This window comes from Phlebotomus papatasi, chromosome 2 (genome assembly GCF_024763615.1).
Source record: "Phlebotomus papatasi isolate M1 chromosome 2, Ppap_2.1, whole genome shotgun sequence".
Lineage (NCBI taxonomy): Eukaryota > Metazoa > Arthropoda > Insecta > Diptera > Psychodidae > Phlebotomus > Phlebotomus papatasi.
Genome location: NC_077223.1, coordinates 56,248,051 through 56,267,376, shown reverse-complemented (window position 1 = coordinate 56,267,376; position 19,326 = coordinate 56,248,051). Strand labels below are relative to the sequence as shown.

Genomic DNA, 19,326 nt, shown 5'->3' with positions numbered 1-19,326 from the left:
ATTGTATAAGATGAATCCGTCAAGTCAGAAAAAGGCGTAAAGAATATGTGGGTACATTTATCAACTGAGTTCCAGAGAGAAACATTTGAGATTAGGAGAAGTCACAAATATCATTGAATTATATGTAAGGGGAAAGTGATCTGCCTTTGAATGCGGCAGCCTTTCAATATTTATTTTTTTCTCTCATTTTCCAAATCAGAAATTCTATTTTATTAATCAAAGTTAATAGAGAATACTTAGTTGTATTAACTATAGTTTAGAGAATAGGACTTTTGCTTTGCAAAAAAAGAGAAAAATTGAAATAGGGTAAGTGTGCCAAATTCCGGCCAGCTTGCAATTCCGGCCACATTTTTTGTTCCTCGAATTTCCATGATTTTTTAGTTTTTACATACTCTAGAGATTATACAATGCAAAAGAAAAACAAAAAATGTAGCTTTGACAAACGAGATGACGTGAAAACGACATTGGAAGAATTCCCGAAGGGAAAGGAACTATGAGAACGAAGGTGTCCGAAATAGGGCACCAAATCTTTGTCTACATTTTTATTCTTTTTAAAATATATTAAGAACGATTTTAAAGTAAATAAAGACGATAAACTGTCTACAAGGTTCTAAGCAACACTCCTAAAGTAGAAGGAATGAAAAAAATCAATTTCTATTAAAGATATTACATTTCAAACTTGAGACTTTGGCGCTTGCATGCAACTATGCCGAAATTTGGCACACTTACCCTATTCAAAGGCTGCCTCATTCGAAGGCAGACCAATTTCCCCTACTGAGTCACACATTACACTATGCGACACGTTGTGGGTGCCTTTGACGAGAGTGCCAAAACTTGTTAGAGGATCATTTTAAGGTCTCAAATGTCAAATCCGTTTGTCCGGGTCACGTTTAGAGTTTTTTAAATATGCATTTTTAGTTTTTTGCTGTTTTCTAAAATTTAAAAATTTATATCTCCGGTCCTAATTATCCGATGGTAGTCACATACAGCTAAAATAACTCGTAATTTAATCCTCTATAACTCTTGTGAACATATCAAGAACCTATGATAAAAATGAAATAATTTTTTTTTAAAGATTTCTTGACGAAGTGCACCCAAAATTGTGCATATTTCTGTGTTTTCTCGATCTTCTAATAATTTTCCCACATAAATATAACATTTTATGCGTCAATTACTAGGGGAAGGCTTTGATGTTTCGCACACAAAAATAATGTTTAAGTTCAGTGATTTTTTTGACTATCGTGCAAACCGTATCGATGCTTCAGCTATGCCAAAAAAAATCTCTTACTTATAAGGTTCATAATCCCACCACACAAAATCCCAGGAAATCCTCAGATTTTCTTCTAGAGGAAAATGAATATTTAGTGGCGTTTTGTGCGAACTATCAATCAAGTTTCCATCTTCGCACACGATTCACGCCATCATTGAGCACCCCATTTTCGCCGTAAAGTTTGCGCCGGACACTGAATGTTGCACATAATTGTTTAAAGGGAACTCTAATCTACTTGAGTTTGTTGAGAAAATAAGTTGTTTGGCAAAAATTTGCAACATTTCATATGTTTTGAAATTTACAAAAATCAAAAAATACGGCATTTAGAGGTATCGGAGCAGGATATTTTCTATGGCAAAAATGTAGTCCTAAGTTAAATCTATTATATGCTGAAGAGAGTACATTAATATTAAGGTTAGTTTAGTTTATATTATTTTTCAAATGTTGCTTTCTTAGGCCATTTTTGAGAAATTTTTGTTTGATTTTGTTTTTCCGCCTCCAAGGATTTTTTTTTGAAAAAATATCACATAATTTTCAAGTTGAAGCACAACTTGATTAAGCCAACCATTTATTAAGTTATCAATCAAGTTAGTACCATTATCAACCATTTATTAAGTTCTGTACACTAGAACCGGAGGAATAATTGATAATATGAGACAAAATTTCAAACAGTTGGATTTCAAACAGTTTGATGTTTCAGAGAGCAAAGTTAAAGTTAGTCAAAAATATGATGACCTATCAGCAGTTCTCGAACATAAAATGTTAAACAAATATATGAAATTGGCACTGCTTCGCGAGTGTTTTTTTAAGGTTAGCAAAATTTAGCTGACAATATATGATATATGTTTTCAGCTGAATTGAAATCATTTAGGGGAAACTGGGGCACCACCAAACACGGGGTAGCACCAAACACTGCGATTTTTTAATCAGATATTCGACTTCTAAAGAAAAGATCTATTAGGAATTTATAGGCACTAGGGATGCTTGTCTACACAGTAAAAAAAATTAACACTATTATGGTGTGTAATCATAGTGTAACAGTGTAAAGTAAACTGTAATCATAGATCATACTATAATAATGGTAATTTTTAGAATTTGTCAAACAGTTTTAAATCACGAAACATTGTTGAAAAATTTTTGTGATTATAACAGTGACAAATTTTACACAGATCGCAATTAATTTATCCGATTTCACACTATTATAGTGTTAAAATTTTACACATTTTCAAATTAAACAACATTATTGAAAATTTTTCAACTATAATAGTGGTAATTGTCAATCACGTGACAATAAATTATCAAAATGTTGTGCATTTTTTAAACATTTTTAAATTAAAAAAATAAAATGGTATATTTTGCACTATTATAGTAGTAAAATTTTACACATTTTTTTTTACTGTGTACTGAATAAATGGTTGAGATAGTCCAAGTAGTTAAGAAATAAAAATTAATGTTTGGTGGTACCCCGTGTTTGGTGGTGCCCCAGTTTCCCCTAACATTTGGTGCTTTCTGGAGCGTTTGAAAATATTTGAAAAAAAATTAAAAATATTATATTTAAAGTGAAATTGATATACTATTAAATTAACTAATTTAGTTATTTTGGAAGTGTAAAGCGACTCTGTATACCTGAAATGGAGTGTATAGTTCAACTGAAGCTATTTTAAATTCAGTAAAATGCAGTGCCACATAGTGTTAGACACTTGCAATGCTTATAATAGGTTCAATTTTAAACTACAACTATCATAAGATTGGAATCTTACGCGCAACAAAGCAAATGCTTAATGTGTTGTTGATTTATTTTTCTTTGATCAAATCCTCGAGCTCTCCGAACAATGAGAATGATAAGGCAACAAAAAAAATCTTCAAGAAACAATCCTATTTGAGGATGAATAGGGTTGTGATGTGATTTGGGAATCGAGTGGAATGTTTGTGAGAGCACCCGGAGAATTAGGTCATTGCCATTTAGCCACAATCAAAGAGAAAATGTTATTGTCACTCTTTGTGTACCTTTACTGGTCAAGTAAAGGGAAGGATTCAGCAAAATGGTACATTTTCTAAGAGGACGAACCAAAGAGGAAATACTTCATGTTCGTTACTCTTTTGATCATTTGACATGAGTGCATATTTATTAAGGTCACGGATTTTCAGGCTTTTTAAAATAAAAAATCAAGAAGAGTTATACTGTACCATTCATTCTTATTTCCTCCTCACAGTTTTCATAATTATATCATCCCTTTAAGTTGCTGGATTACTCTTAGGAAATGTAGGAGGTTAATTTATCGGTCTTTCACAAAATACTGAGTTGTTTACGCAGAATGTCTTATCCACCAAATTGATTCATATTCAGAGTTATATTTTAACCATTTTAACATATTCATCAGAAAGTAGTATGGCACTTTTCAAGCTATGAAGTTGCATTAATTGTTCTAAATGGAAGAAATTATTATTCTTTATTAACTAATTCAATGAAATGTCAAATTCATTTAATTAAAACGAATGGTAAAAATAGATTGGCTTCAGTAAAACAGCAATAGTTGTAAGTACATTTTTAGTCCTTTTATTTTAATTTCGTAACGTTGGGCCATAATAAAAGTATTGAATTTTATGTTCTACCGATAAATTATTTTTCGTAATCATATAACATTTCTCCATATTCATGGCTTCATTCTTTTTTTTTTTGATAAAATTTGTTTTTTTTTGGTACATTTAACCTTTACTTGCATACTGTGTGATTTTTGTTGTGTTGTATTTAATTGCGGTATCTAAGAAATTGAAGAGATTGAAAAGAAAATCAAAAGTCATTCTAAGCTTTTCATAAATCTCTCACCATATACTTGTATATAACATTACTATAGAGATATTTTAATTATTCAGTCGATAATTTGATTAGGTTTTCTTTACTTCCCATTTTCTCAACCGTCAAATTATTCATTGTGTATTTGCGTAACAGAATGGTATAGATCATTCATAGATAGGTTTATTTTTCTTTCGAAATTCTTTTTGATATAACTATAGACAAAAATTTGCAAAAATAGTACAGTAATATATAGCCTATAAAAGATTCTCCATTCTTTTATCTCCACATAAAAAATGTTCTCTTAAATTTATTTTATAATAGATGTAAGATGAAGATATTGTTCTGTTTTTTTTTCTTTGGAAGAATTTAAATACATCATTCAATTAATAGATCTTTTAAAAAGTATTGTAGGCCACATAGAAATCAATTCATTAAGTATATTCTTTGAAAGTTTTTTTTATAGCTATGGTAGGTGAGATTCTAAATAATTTCACGTATAGGGAATTTGTAAAATTCTATATTAATTGATTAACTTTTCCTAGAACCTGCTGCACTGTGCTTTTTACTCCAAATATTTAAAAAAAAAGAAAAACCGAAAATACAATTCAATTTTCTTAGCTGTTGAAGAAATGCTCTGACATGCATAGATCATAATAGGTTATTCATTAAAAATGTTTATATTTTCTTAGTCCGAGAAAATATTGAAAAGAGACATCGAATTACAGTTTTCAACAAAATTTTGTTATCGGTTAAACGTCTCAAGACGACAGTATCATATCCACTTCCAAACCATTCTTAATTTTCATAATATCCTTTTCCCATTTAGTTCCAATTGCTAAAATTTTATGCTCTCCTCAATTGTTCCGGTGTTCGTCAGATAAGTAGGGGAGACTGGGGCAAAAATTCACAAATCAAAAAATTCAAAATTCAATATCTTCTAAGATAAAAAAGATAGCGGCTCAAATTTTTTTCTATAGATAGCCGCCATAGACCTTCTTCAATGTCGTAAGTTTCTTAGATTTTGAACAAGGAATTTAGAAAATAAAAAATATCAAAGTTTTTAGCCCTATTTTTGAAATATTTTCCTTGCAGAAGATAACGATTATTACCCACTTATTTTCCAAAATTGATGCACTGGTGAATATTTCCTAAATAATTTGGATTTTTTTTAATTATGAATCCGCTATCTATTTTAGAATTTTATAAAAGTTCTTTTCTCCAGAAATCCTTTTATTAAAAATGGCCACTTGGGGTAAAAAGTAACAAAAGGTATAGAGCAAAAAGTAACAAAAAAGCGAAGCAATTGCTGATGTCTCACGGCGAAAAGAAATGTCATTACCATGTCTCGCCGCTTGTTGTTTGCATTGGACAAACGATTTGCTGTCTTTTGTGTGTGTGTGTTTTTCTAAAATAGCTTGAAAAGCACTTTTCTCGTTTTCTCACTTTTCTCGTAGAGAAAACGGTGTTTTACAAAGGTGTACATGAATAACTTTTCTATAAAAATATGTTTTCTAGGTCTTTTTTCAAATTTACGGAAGCCCGTAATGAAGCGAATTAAAATATGATAATACCCTATGTCTGGTACTATTTGCCCCAGAATTTTTGAGCATAGTCACAAAATTACCTTTTAGAAATTGGCTCGATAAACATATTTTCTTACAAAATAGAGGAATATTACTTTCACAAAGTTGTAGAGCGGTAAATTTCCTATAAAACTGCGCTAATTAGAAATTTTTGAAGCGCTCGAGTAGATTGTAAAAAAATAAAATATCCGTTTTGTGACTTTTTGCCCCAGTCTCCCCTATTCCTCTTTCAAATTTAAAAAATAGGGTTTTTCTCCAAAACCTTCAATCCTTGGTGTGGATCTTCTTCAGTGGGTCGTTTAATAATTTTTAAATATTTGGAAAAACGTCTAACGTCTGATAAAAACTATACGCATCGCCACATTCGGTCTCAACTCCCGGAGATATTCACTATTTTAGTATAATTTAGAACTCTTTTTGATATTTCTTGTGACTCTACGAATTGGGTCTCTCACTATCGCTTTATCTACCCGTAATCTCGATAGTAAGAGATCTAAATAATAGAGTAACAAGAAATATCAAAAAGAGTTAAAAATTACTAAAATACTGAATAATTCTGGGAATGTGCGAATATGGCAATGCATAGTTTTAATCAGATATTAGACGTTTTTCAAATATTTACAAGTTTTTAAATTGATCCACTGAAGAATACGCCCACACCAAGGGTCGAAAGCTTTGCAGAAAACCTTATTCACTGGTTAAAATAAAAGGATCAAATTGATCCAAATTTGATCCTTTACCAAAGGATGGATCAACTTTCAAACTCTGAATAGACATTTTTCATAGAACATGTTAATTTGATAAATTCTTTGCAAAACGATCAATTTGATTCTTTTATTTTTACCAAAGTGTTCTTTTAATTTGAAATAGGAAAACTTATCTGACGAACACCGGAAAAATTGTGCAGAGCATAAAGTTTCCGCTAAATTCGAGAAGAAGAAGCTAAAATTTTGATAAAGTCTTTTACCATGAGTTAAAGAAGTTAACATCCCACGATTTGTCTTTGTATACACGAATTTTTAGTCAAATATTACGTCTAAAGCCCAATTTTTGTGAAAAAGTCCCTAAAGATTTAAATATTAATTTTAATATAAAAAAAATTGTATTTGTTCCAAAAATTGATTAATATGCTTATTTTATATTCCTCAAGTTTATCTAAAAATGAAATTCTAATCATATTAGTCTGAAATTTTATTTATTAAGAATCTCACCTATCATAAGCTAAATAAAACAGGCTTATCACTAATTTTTATGATTAGAATTGTGTCCAGAATAGAGTGAAATCTTACTGAAACACATAAATCCTTTTAAGGTAATATTTTTGTTACACATACAAAATAGTTTTTTTTATTATAATTTATATAATATTTCCACTGGACATTCATTTTTTGTGACAAGTATATAATATTTATTGATTTAAAATTCATGTTTTGTTTTCTTTTTTTTTATAATTCGATAATTTTTCTCTGTGAAATTCCCTAGATAATGTGTAAAATTTCCAGACGCTCCCTATACAATCAAAACCACGTGGCATCAATTTGAAATGCAACCGACAGAAACCTATTTTCATAGTGATAATTTCAATGTTTGGCTCTTTTTTTTTCAAAGAAAGAAAAGTCATCTGAAGAGGTGGGACATTGTCTTATTGTAGCTTTTTGACTTTTTGAACTACTAAAATATAACAGACATCTTTTTATATGATTTTTTTTTCATTTATACAGGATATTTATTTGTTATTTCATTCATTTTTTGTTTGGTTTTTCTTCATAAGATTTTGTTGTTTCTCATTGTTATTTGCATATTAATATTGTTTATTAGTTTTTGTCATAAAATGTTTTTCTCATTATTAGATAAATATATTATATTTCTTTTCCATTTTCAAATATTTTGTAAATATATGATTTCTTCTCCTTGGACACTAATTACAGTAACACTGACTTGGTATTTTTCCAGCACATAACAACACATACATAACAAATTCTTGTCCACGTTTGTACTCACTCAACTGTTTAAAAAATTGGATGTATATCTTTGGCAAGAACTGCAACAAGCATTTTCTGATGATCCATAATTAATCCATAATAATTACCAATAAATCCAAGATCGGAATTTTGATATTTTGCTTGCAGGAATGATTTTTACATTCTAATAGGAGACATTCATTTTCGTTTCTTCATGCTGCTCAGAGGGTCACTAGGCCTCCAATGATTGTGCTATTTTTCTATAATTAATCTAAAAAAAAATGTCCTAAAACTTTCACTAAAAAACAGTTGAGCATTTTGTATAATTTTACAGAAAGTTTTTGGGCGGTACCTGCCAAATTTCAACATACCAAATTCATCTCTAATACCAGGAGATATCTTTAAATTTATCTGATAAAGTGCCACATCGCCATTGGTTTCCTTGCATTTCTTATCATATCCTGCCAGTGTTGCCTTCCTGGACCACTTTCTTGGGGACCGATTCCACAGCTACCAACAGCATTGGCCTCCCCTCCCGTAGTTACTACGTACATCTGAAATATATAGTAAATTCAACTCCATTAGACCCAAGGGGGAGATATTAGGGTTGGAAGTGGTGTACGGTTGAAAATTAAGTGCTTGGAAGTATTTGGAAGTGGAAGTACCCGATTATAAAGTCTTTTCTGCCTAATTCCATAATTTTCAGACTACGCTACTTTTAGTTAAGATTTTTAATTCGAACGGCAGTGTAATTTGAAAAGATCTTTTTTGACATTTTACAAGTTCGATTATGACAATGAAATGGAGCAAATATGCTCAAATTTATTACAACTGAATTTGTGTTGTAATTTTTCCGAGGAAATATTCAGCTGAATAATAATTTTCTTTAATTTTGACAGTTATTTCAAATTCATATAGTTGCTCACAAATAATGGCATAGCTATTGCAATTGACTTTGTATCAATTTGATATAATTATTTTAATAATTTATCATAAATATATATGTATAAGGATGATTGCATAAATTCGTGGGACTTTTTCGCAAATGTAGTTAAGGGGTATCCCATAAAACACATCCACCATTTTTTGTTTACGTTTTTGCATATGCTGGAAAGGTTTTAGTGTATTACATCTCTTCAAAAGTATTCTTCAAAAAGGTCGATTTGTGCTTTTGAGAACTTTTACGAAATGAGAAGAGAAAAGGAACATTTGTAATATTTAATGTTTTCATAATTTTGAATAAATTTAGGTGATAGACTTCCGTAAAAAATAAACATTTTGTAGGTTTATTTAGATCGTGTCCTTGCTCTAAATAAAGATGATTAAAAGTGGTTTTGAAAATTTCGAATAGGGATTTATTCTTCGAAATATCAATTCCATTTTAAACGGTCTCTAATATTGATGGCTATATTGTGGATATCCTAATGGAAGAATTTTTTTTGATAACAATTGAAGAGATTATTAAAATATTGGAAAATAATTTTGGAGATATTTCTCTAGTACAACAATAACGGAAAAGGTCCTGCAAAAAATAGCCAAGCTTGTTGCAAAAGTTAATTAGCAATCACTAAAAACGTTTCCCAAGAGTGCAAAACGTTTCAATTTTAAAGAATTTTGAAACCAGGGAGAGAATCAAGCTCAATAAAATGTGATGATACATCTGAAGTGCTGAAATAGTTGTTGCACTCGTAGGGGAAAGTGCTTTCCCGTCGAACGTTCATGTCTTCGAATGATGTGAATTTCTCTTGTTTTTCATAATAGATTTACATTAAATTATCACGGAATTATCAACAATTGATGATAAGCCAACTAATATTTAATAGAAATATGTAAGTTTCTTAGGAAAACTAAAAGAATATTCACATTATTCGAAGGCATGAATATTCGAATGGAGAACACTTTCCCCTACTATTAGATTTTTACAGACTTTCCAGCACAGCGTCAATAATTGCATACGACAATACATTATTTTAGAGACTCTATTTTCCAAAAGTAGCTTCACTGGTCTCTTAGGAAAATTCAAAATATGTTGATACTCCTTCGTAAAACAAAGATAATATTAAATTACTGAAAGTATGCAAGAATATTCTGTCGCTAAAAATTCAAAATATAAACAAAATGTTAGAAATATACGGAATAATTAATTTCTTGAGATATTTTGTAATGTTTTCTTAATTATATTTCTCATAAGATTAAATAAATTATTAATTAGTAAGTGTAAGAAGTGCATGAAGTGCAGGAAGTGCTGGAAGTATTGCAGCATTTTCGAGAGTGTTGCGAAATTTTGCAAGTGCACAGGGCTATTCCAAGCAAATTGTGGAAGTGCCTGGAAGTGGTGTACACATTTTCACCCTAATATCTCCCCCTTGATTAGACCCTTTACATTTTTTAGGTAATTTACAATTTAATAATATTAGTTTTGATGTCTAACTAAACAGTTCATTAAGTTTAAATCAGGTTTAAACCTTTTCAAAGAAGGTATTATACTCATAGTTCAAAAAATCCCATTGCTTTTTAACAATTAAAGAAAAAAGAATTCGTTCTATAAAATTTAACTTTTTTGACAATGACTTTTAGAAAGGCGAATCCACAACATAGATAATATTGTTTACGAAATAATACTCTAGAAAGTATAAACATCACCTCCACAGCAGCAGCTGAAATATTTGATTGTGGAATGTTAAATGTAAAAGCCTCATTCCAGATGGGGTTTTGAGGATCATTAGACTTTCCTGTACCAGTCTTCTTCTTCTTCACGCGCTTCCCATTGTGAATCAGATAGAGCTTAACATACGGCTCTTGCACAGTATCAAGATTCTTAGCCTTCATCACTACCACTGTTAGCCTTTCAGCTTGTGGAAGATAGTTCAGAGAAACTAAAAGCTCAGGACGCTCCTCTGGGGGTTTCTTTCCCTTCAGTAAATCACCCCAGATCTCCACGCTCTTGGACAGATCCAACTCGTCAATTATAATCTTCACTTCGCCCACAACATCATTGTGACTGTATCGATCGTAATCTAGAACTTGAAGCATCAGTTCCTTTCCTTGCAACTGATCTCTCGATACTGGAAATTTAAAATGCTGATCAAAGTAAGGATTGCTGTCTCCTCGAAAGATAGCTGTTTGTCTCTTGCGCTGATCCACTTCCGGAAGCAGAAACAGTCGAACATATGGATCCCTGAAGCCACCACTCTCACTTGGACAAAGATTATGTGCCTCAATCAAATGGACCGCCAGATCAAACAAATTCGAATCGTATTTAAGGCGCAGGTGAATCCTTCCTAAAGCCTGAGTGCTGTCTGGACCTGTTAGATAGATAGGTCCATCTTGACGAGTGTAGAGATCTGGTTGCAGAGCACCAAGTGGACTTGCGGGTCCACATCCGGTTTCTACGCCAACTGGTGTACGCGGTGGGATCATTAGAGGAGACAAACATCGTCCGATTTTGGGCGTAAGACATGCTGCACTTCCACTAGTACTGCCACTGGCCAGAGACACTAGACTGCATTGAGAAGGGCTTGATGTACGCATATCAGGTTCAGTTGCCACTACTGAAGAGCAACGAGCATCGAGACTAATAGCTCTCATAGGACTGGGTGATCGAGAGTACTGGAAGTCAGTATTAAATTGTGTGTTAATAAATTTAAAATTGATAGTATTCGGAGAATTATTACCTGTAGAGGAGTATGTTCGCCAGGTAAAGTAGAGCGTCCATCTGGGGCAAAAGCACGAATTTGAGGGGATGACCCACGGTGACCCTTTAAAAATAAATTAACATAGCAGATTTAAGTAAATATAACTTAATATCGACGACTCAGAATATAGGTCGAACAATTCGATTTTTTACAAAAATTGTTTTATTCGCTTTTTGGATACTTCTTTGTACTATCTACCTTCCCTGTGAATACTTGAAAGACAATTATTCACAAAGTTACAGAAATTTTAAATCTCGAAAATCCTATAAGGGAAGAGTGCCACGGATCGGAATGTTAAGAGACATGCTCCATATTTAGTTGAAAATATAATCCACAAAACATTATTTGGTATTTTTATGTATGCTAATTGATACATTAAGTGATCCCTTTAACTATATCTGTGCTTATGAAATTTTAATTTTTACAATAAATTAATAAAAAAATATGTGTAATTGCAAACTTGCACTCTGTAACCTCGGATCGTCAGGAATTTAATCAAGTGTCTCAGGCAAAATTGGTTTTATAAATTAAATGTGAGTTAATGCACTGTATTCTTGTGAGAGTTAAATGGTAAAAAGTAGCTAATAATTTAAAAAAACAATCATTTAATTTGGAGCAAGAATGTGGTATTAACCTGACGATCCGAGGAATACTGCCGATCGCCGGTACTCTTCCCTTATTCTCCTTGTAAAATCTCAGAATCAAATCGCTCTCCTGTAAAATTTGCCTATTGCGAGTTATTCGTTTCATATTCTGAGCAATCGATATGTAAACCTCTATACATGAATACGGGGAGAGCTATGGTAGTAGTAAACATGGAATACTTATAAACCTAAACACTGTGATTTTTTAAATCAGTAGACTTTAAATAACCAAGACCTATATAAATTCATAGAAGATATTATAAGGATCCTTGTCCAATAAAGAAATGATCGACATAAATCCAAGCGGTTTAGATATAAAAATCAGTGTTTCCAAATCAGTGTTTTACCAGGTTTACTATTGCCCCAGTTTCCGATAATATACTAATCAGTACATAGAATCAATGTATGGGAAATGGAGTGCCTTTGAATTGGGGCAGCTTTGAAATTGGGCTTTTAACGGAGCGATGCAACTTTATTTTCGTATCTTATAAGATAAGATGTCAAATTTTGAATTATAAGATTTTGGTATGCAAGATTAAGTTCTATATGGTGAGTTTATTTGAACGAGACTGTCATGCAAGCTAGGGGTGTAATTTAATTCCCGCGCTAATTTTGTTCATTGAAAAACAGAAGGCGGAAAGAAAAAACAATGAAAAAGTGGAAAATATTTGGTGAAAAAATTAGTTTTGATGATAGTATGAAAAATGAAAATGCAGAGGCTGACTTTACTGGCGAGTAGCGATTCTTTGGAATCAAGAAGCATGCGAGAAGACTACAGTTTTTTTTTTTTACTAATCTTTCAATTCTTTTGCAACAGGGGGCATCAAAATTGGTAGCCAAGAGGTTCATCGGAAAGGGTTCGTTTGCATTGCAGGGTACAACCCTGAGGTATTGCATCCTTGTTATCACAAACTTTAGTTACACTAATATGCTTGAATGATACAGGAAGATCAAAGAGGTCACCGGTAGATGAAATAGTTGCAGAACTGACACTCAGCAAAAGAAGAATTGTGCATAACTTGAATCAAGAATTGATGAAACAAGAGAGTGATGCTGGACAAATGATTCCATTTAATGAGCGATGCAGGGACTGGACAAATATTTCATTCCTAACGAAGTGGGTTGAATTAGGAAGCGGATATAAATTATCCAATGCTAAAAATTGCGTCTTTTTCATCTGATGGAAGTGTTTTCCGATTATTCTAGACTAGATTATGCGACCAGAAAGGGTAAAAAATCCCCTTAACCGGAAATAATGTAAGCAGAATTATCAATCTGTTTGTAAAAAAAACTTGGGATTATTAAAGTCAATTTATAAAACAATATTTTCTAAAAAATATAAGTAGTAATGATGAAGCAGCGTGATGTAACTAGCACAATTGCTGATGCAACGTGGTGATGAAGCACAGTGATGTTGCTGACGTTACAGGGGCTATCATGCTGGTCGACGTGCTACCATCAGGTCAATCTCCTGCTCCCCGCTCCCCACACAACCGCCCCCGCTCCCCTCCCCGCCCCCACATTTTTTTATTTTTAACTTAAATTTTGAGTAAATATGGATCACAATGATGTGATGGAGCACAATGATGTGATGGAGCACGATGATGTGATGAAGCACGATGATGTGATGAAGCACGATGATGTGATGAAGCACGATGATGTGATGACGTCACGGGGTTTAAATTTTGAATGTTAAACGTTTCGGACGCCATTTTGAACTCCCATCCGCCATTTTGAATTCCCATCCGCCATTTTGAATTCCCATCCTCCATTTTGAATTTTGGCCCCATTTTGAATTCGTGTCCGCCATTTTGAATTCCCATCCGCCATTTTTATTTTTATCCGCCATTTTTTTTATTACCGAACGTTGCTCCTATTCGCATTTTTAATTTCCGACCGCTATTTTTATTTTTTGTCCGCCATTTTTACCGACCGCTGCTCTTATTTTCTATGTGCGCGCCCTCTGTTATTCCTATTATTAACTATTTCCGTAATTTTTTTCGAGACATGAAAATTTTTTGGCCCGATGGTGGACTCTTTCTCATGTAACTTTTTCTCCCTATACAATTGTATGTGAAAAGATCTGCCGTCCATGGGAATTGATCACCAGACCTCTCGGTTGCGAGTCCAGCACCTTATCCATTATGCCACTCGTGGCATGATAGAAGGTTTGCCAGAAGTCTTTCCTATGCAGTAAGCGGGATTCTCTCTAGTCTCTGGCTTATATGCACTGTCCAAGTGTGGAAAAATGCAAATGCAATTTGAGACCTTTTCGCGCGCTCGAGATCATATGGGAGAGACTATTTGTATGAGTCTTTGCGCGACAATTTGATTCCTTCAGATGAATGAAGCAACATGGAAAAAGTGTCTTGCCGTGCGCAATATAATTGTCAAATTGAGTGGAATTTCGCAATATTCACTAATTTTACTGGCGATAAGAACTATCAATAATTTTCATTGGTTATTGAACAGCATGATGTTGATGCCGTCATGCAATTTAAACCATTTTCATTGGATATTGATCAATAGATATTGAAACGTCATTGAGTTGAGATTTGCATGTAAACAGTTTTTTTCAAAGCATGCAACTTTTGAGCTTGCGTATTTCAATATTGTTTGCAATATTTGTCTTTTTTATTTAAATTGTAACATAAATTACCGAAAAATATCTTAATTCTTCACTTACACGATTGTATCTCACATCATTCACATCTCTTGATGATATGATCAAACGACCAATTTTATGCAATTTGTTTAAAAAATATTTTTCATTCAGTGATTTCAGATTAGAAGTGATAAATTTCGTGAAATTTATTGAATTTCTGCTTATTGCAGATGGTGACTGCCATGAAATTTCAAGAATCTGGGTTTCAGATCCCCAATTTTCAAATAAACAAACTGATGATCAAAGATGTTGCAATGCATTTCTATACAATTGTGGGATTATTCGAAATATGATCTCTTGTAACATGCATAAAATAAAAGAATTAAAAGATGAATGAAAAAATGTCAATGAGTGCAAAATTTCATGTCTTGTGTATGAATCATTTAACTCTCTTGATCGCAAGTGGGAAAGTATGTAAAAAGTGTTAGATTTCTCATAACTTTGTATTACAATGTTCTTTTTCTCTGACATTAGAGAATTTTTACAACATTACAGAACAAAATTATTCAAAGTGAATTATTGATTTGTGTTTTCTTTTATTATAATTTAGCAAATATGAAAAAATCTGTAAATATATGTACAATATTTACCTAAGAATTTGATTATGTGGAGAAATGGCAGCAGAGTAAAATAAAATAGGAACCAAGTTTTCATACAAAATTGATTTTTATGAATGAAATATAATTCGGTACCTGGGATGCTGAATTAACTTATGCATTTTTCATTGATGACTCATTATCAAATTTATGTATATTTCTGTGACACATATCACAAAATAGAAGATGAAATCCTCTTTCTTTAGTAGAAGATCAATTTTTTTTAAGATGACTCTCAGTAGAATAGGCATAAAAAATAAAATTCAAGCGATACTCACTAAAATAAAGTCAAACATTTGCGTTCTTACACTGATAAAAGAAATTTAGCTTTGCACTCACTAGCACTTCATCACTGAATACTATTAATTTTAGTTCTTGACCGTAAAGCTTCTTCCTCCCCTGAATAAATGTTAACAAAATTTTATTTATTATATTGAAAAACAATTTAAAAAAAGTAACTTCACTTGTTATTTAGAAAAATGTTCTATTTGCCTCTCGCATCCTACCTATAGACTTTATTCTGAGATATGAACATGACATGACATGTCCAAACATGTTTCATCGTGTATGAAACAAACATTTTGCATACGTTTGCATAATTTTCTCGGGAAATTTCGTCAGTACGATCAAAAGATCCTAAAATATTTTATAGGAATTTGAACATTGGAAAAAAAAAGTCTCATTTGTATCCCTGATTTATTGATGAGTGGAAGGCATTTTCTTAGTGAAAAGTGATAAATCACAAAATAACTTATCTGCAAATATGGAGGCACAAGAAAGATCACATCAAGTTCCAAGTGTAATGAAGGGAAAGCAGCACTTCTACAAATATAATCCTGATCCTGCTGAGGAACTTCGAAAGGATGAGGAAAAATATGCAAGAAATCGACAACAAAATACAACTCCTGAGCTACTGAATGCATACACCTACTTTCTAAATCGAACATGCACATTGTTTATCACGATCGGGTTTTCCCCAGACAATTTTTCACCAGTTGCTAAAATTTGTGCCGTAAGCTACTGGGATGGAATTGACGCTGTAGAATTCACCCAAAATACATGGACAACGTTCTGTGCCAGCAAGCAAACTTTAAGAAAATTGTTGGGAGAGGATGCTGGAAAGGATGATGCTAATATGGAACTTGAGCTGCTGAATATTCAACTTGAAAACTGCATGAACATTAGTAGTTACTATGCCGTGGAAAATTCCGAACTACTTATTCTCAGTCAAAATGATGGAAATGATCGTCTATCCCTAAATATTTCAGAATTTGACAAATTAATGTTACTTTCTGAATTTATAAATGCAACTTTGATTTACAATACTTCTGTACAGTGGTATGTACAAGAATATTTTGAGAGATACAGCAATGCTTGTAAATCTTTAGGTGTGCAAAGATTGGAAAATTCTAATTTTTCAAACAGCAATACTTTTGATCCACCAGTCAATTATTTTCGCCTGTTTCATGAAATTCCTTTTGTAGCAAGTAAATCAAATATTTCTTAAAATGTAACATGTGTATAAAAATCAAATGATGTCAAATAATAAATTATGAGAAAACGTAAATGTAAATTGTTTTAATCATGTATATTTGCAATTTGAATCCTCTTAAGATAAGAAGAATGAAGAAAAAAATGAAACTTCAATTGCACAGGGTTATGCATTATGCCAATATTTATCTATACCAACATTCCCTTTTCATCTCAACATATTTGCTATGTGAGCAAGATTAAAGTTAATGAAATAAAATTATTTGTGAGAATTTTGTCTTTTTGTGAAAAGAAATTGTTTTACAATCAATTATTTCAACATCAGACAATGTTTCATCTGTGCATCAAGAAAAACACAACATGTTTCATTGATGCATGATGAAAAAATTAATATGAAAATGCACTGAAAAATTTTACCAACATAAAAAAAATCTGCAGAGAGATATCATATTTTTTATCATCTTGCATTTTTTCTGCATCAGAATATTTTCTTTACGTGAAAAAAATCTTCAAAGTGGCGTCTGGCATTTTTTCTCAACGTAATTTGATTTTTTCTTTGCAGCATTAGCAGGATTGTTTTAATTACATTTTATAGCACAATCAAAAATGATTGTATCGAACTTCTTTGACAAAATCTACTCGATTGCATGCAACTACTTTTAAACAATTCACATGATTCCTCATGTTGATGGCAACATAAAAACAAAAAAAATAATGGTACTTTGATCAGATGCGAAAGAAAACTCATTTCATTGTTTTACAATCAATTTTATTTATAACTTAGTCGGTTGTAGTTTTTCATTACACAAAAAAAATCTTGACTTCATTTTTTGTTTTCTTCACGAGAAATATATTCTTGTAGACTCAACGTATAGCTCTCGGCATATAGGGCAATGTCTTGTTTTTGAAGCACATCCTTGACAAGCAGCAACGTGTCTACAAGGTAGGAAAGCGGTATCGTATTCATTGTTGTAGCATATTTTGCAGATTTTATGTGATTGCTGTACAATATCGTATTCTGCTTCTACATTATCACAATCCAAAATTTGATCGCCAAAGAATATCTCGAACAAATTATCAATTGTATTTTCATCATTAGTGTTAAAGAATTGTACCATCAATTGTTTTTTCTCCAAAATAGTCATGCTTTTTCCATTTTTCATTTTTCTTGAAATTTTTTCCACTACACCACGACGTAAAATCTCATTTTTGTTTTCATAAAGTAGGCCGATCATTTGCGCTATTGTCTTTTTATGTAAAATAAATTGCACAAAATCAGACTCTGATTTTTCTTTTGCCAAAGCTTCTGCTAATTGTCTCAAGCTGTGCGTACTCATTGCGATATAGATTTTTTCTGAGTGATTTTTTAAGATACACCATGTTAAATAATTGTGAAAAATGTTTGTAGTGAACAATTTTCAACGAAAGAAAGAAAGGGGAGAGGGATTTTTGGGTTAAAAACGCTCTAAATTTATACTTTTAACTTTTTATTGCAAATGATATAGAAAATTATACATCACTACTAGAATTTTCAGATGAATATACATGATCTGAAGCAGGTTTCCTAGAATAATATAACGTTTGTTCCTCAAAATCAGATAAAAAATCTTCCGCAGGTACTTGATCTCCTTCTGAATCAGTCACATATTCTACAAGGTAAAGATTTTTCTCCTGTTTTTCAAAGTATTTTTCTGTGAGCTTATCTTTTATTTTACACATGAGTTGATCTTCAACTTCTTTGTTAGACTCCTCTACCTCACTCCTTTGAATTTTGTGTAACTTCTCAGAAGCTATATCACGTTCCAATTTATTTAAAATTTCTTCTATCCAAGATGGCGGGTCATCGGAATGTGGTCTTTTTCGTGTAAATCTTTCCAAAATTTTCTCAGCTTCTTTCGTAGGATTATGATTTATCAAAAACTGCAAAACAGTTTCGTCAAATATAATTTTTATGAATTTCTTTATTCAAAAATATGGAACTCACCATGTTATTGTGTATCCGAAATATGTATTCTCCGTGAATTAGGTTGGCCTCTCTTTCGTAAAACAAACTTATTGGTTTGACTGTCGATTATAGAATAACAACAATTTTACACACTTGGTTGAAATATCCAGTTCAAGTTATGCATCACTTAAAAAATTATCCAATATTGCGAAATTTAAATATTATTTTTCACACGTGCAATGAAAAATGTCTCATAAAAGTTTCAAAATTGTACGATATTTTACTGGAAAAACACCATACGTGATAAAAAGATGAAATTTGAGATTTTCCTTCTTTGTATGCACTAGGACATGTTTCGAACAAGACTTGATGGCCCTAGTAAAATACACTTACACGATCGCAACTTTTCTTGGAAAAAATCCATTCCCAGTTGAAATATGATCCTCTGCACACGTGCAATTAGGAATTTTTTAATAAAAATACTAAATTCCGGAATGATTTCCTGGAAAAGCATCATTTGCAACAAAAAAAAATGAAATTGGAGATTTTCCTTTTGCATGGACATGTTTCAAACCTCTCCTGTAGAATCCACGAAAATCGCTTTTTTAGAGCACATATTCTTGATTTATGAGTGTCAAAAACGTGTAGATCCAAAATTTGGGCCCGACCTGAGGAGGTC

The 19,326-nt window shown here is 32.0% G+C and overlaps 1 protein-coding gene across 6 annotated transcripts in view; it reads right to left on the bottom strand.

The window, feature by feature from the left end:
• Positions 1 to 3,960: 3,960 nt before the first annotated feature.
• The window catches only part of LOC129801817 (synaptotagmin-5), a 42,833-nt gene continuing 27,467 nt past the window's right edge, over positions 3,961 to 19,326 (bottom strand). For 5 of the 6 annotated variants that reach the window (XM_055847166.1, XM_055847164.1, XM_055847163.1 and 2 more), the window contains 3 exons: positions 11,286 to 11,369; positions 10,255 to 11,220; positions 3,961 to 8,165 (listed from right to left, as the gene is read on the bottom strand). In XM_055847166.1, the coding sequence (XP_055703141.1) occupies positions 8,019 to 8,165; positions 10,255 to 11,220; positions 11,286 to 11,369 (1,197 nt within the window). In that variant the 3' untranslated portion in view covers positions 3,961 to 8,018. The remainder of the gene's footprint in view (positions 8,166 to 10,254; positions 11,221 to 11,285; positions 11,370 to 19,326) is intronic. The other variant, XM_055847165.1, reaches the window with a different exon arrangement.